We start from the raw sequence: 1,229 nt of genomic DNA on the forward strand, positions 1-1,229 counted from the left end.
CCGCGCCCGGCCTCCGTCAGCGCGCGGGGGCCGTCCCGGCGGCCGCCATCGCCGTCCATCTCTGCGGGCAAGGACACCCGGGCCGCGTGAGCGCCGGCCCGCCGCACCTGCCCGGCCGCGGATGAGACAGCGCCGTGCCGGCTCACGCCCCGCCCGACCCCCGCCGCGGAGGGGCCTGCGGGACTGCCCCGGGGGAGGGGTCTGCAAACCGGCCCTAGAGGCGGGGAGGGGAGGGGAGGACGCCTGCTGGGGCTGCCCCTAGGTTCCCCCCCTCCGGGGGCGGGATGCGGTGGAGGCCGGGGGAGGGGCACTTGCGCCCAGCCTAGCCCTGGGAAAGGGGCCTGCCGGGCTGTCCCTGGGGTCCTCGGGGCGGGCTCGCAGAGGGGACAGGGAGGTTGGAGAGAGAGAGGCACTGGACAAGCGGCTGCTCTACAAAGGACGCGGCCCGGGGCGCAGGAGGGGCGCGCGAGGAGGGGGCTGCGGCGGCGCGGCGCGCACACAAAGACGGCGGGCGGGGGGCTCGGCACTCACAGGGCGAGCGGGCGCCGTCCATGCCCGCGGCCCGGCGGCCGGGGCGGGAGAGGCGGGCGAGGCCGCGCTTCGGTGGACGAGGTCCGCGGCCGGGGACCGAGTCGCTCTCGGGGCCGGGGTCCTCGCTCCGGGCCGGGTTGCCGCGCTGCTCCCTCGGCCGGCCCGCTGCGGGGCCGCGCTCCCGCGTGCTGCTGGGGCTCGGTGCGGCTGCGCTCGGGCACCGGCTCCGGCCCGGCGCGCGGGGAGGGCGGGGCGTCGCCTGCCCGCCCACGGCTGGCGCGGCGGGGCGGGGCCTGGCACGCCCACCTGGCCGTGGGCGCGCGCGGCCACCTGCGGGCGGGCTCGCAGTTCCGGCTCCCCGCCCGGCCCCGCGGCGGCGGCGGCGGCGGCGGCGGCGCTCCTGGACCCCAGGCTCAGGAATGACCCGCAGGCCGCCGGCCGCGGAGGGTCCCCGAGAGGGAGCACAGCATCACCTCCTCAACTGTCCCAGCAGGCGCGTCAGACCTTTCAGCCCTGTGCCAGGGCAAAATGGGCGGGTAGAAGGTGAGGGCCCAGGGCTGGTGGTCCCCCCAACCCTCAAAAAGCAACCGGAGGCAACTCTGGAGGGGTTGGGGTGTCCTTTCCCCCTGTCATTTCATGGGGACCTCACTGCCAGGAGAGGGAGTACCGTTATCATCACACCCACTCTGCAGTTGAGC

At 77.2% G+C, this 1,229-nt stretch overlaps 1 protein-coding gene across 1 annotated transcript in view; it reads right to left on the bottom strand.

Moving 5' to 3' along the window:
• Positions 1 to 553, bottom strand: part of LOC111153512 (WNK lysine deficient protein kinase 2) — a 161,801-nt gene extending 161,248 nt beyond the window's left edge. Inside the window, exons 1-2 of the mRNA XM_022512572.1 lie at positions 532 to 553; positions 12 to 214 (exon numbers count right to left, since the gene is read on the bottom strand). Of these exons, the coding sequence (XP_022368280.1) occupies positions 12 to 214; positions 532 to 553 (225 nt within the window). The remainder of the gene's footprint in view (positions 1 to 11; positions 215 to 531) is intronic.
• Between the last annotated feature and the right edge of the window lie 676 nt (positions 554 to 1,229).

This window comes from Enhydra lutris, unplaced genomic scaffold (assembly GCF_002288905.1).
Source record: "Enhydra lutris kenyoni isolate GAN:26980312 unplaced genomic scaffold, ASM228890v2 scaffoldscaffold33, whole genome shotgun sequence".
Classification (NCBI taxonomy): domain Eukaryota; kingdom Metazoa; phylum Chordata; class Mammalia; order Carnivora; family Mustelidae; genus Enhydra; species Enhydra lutris.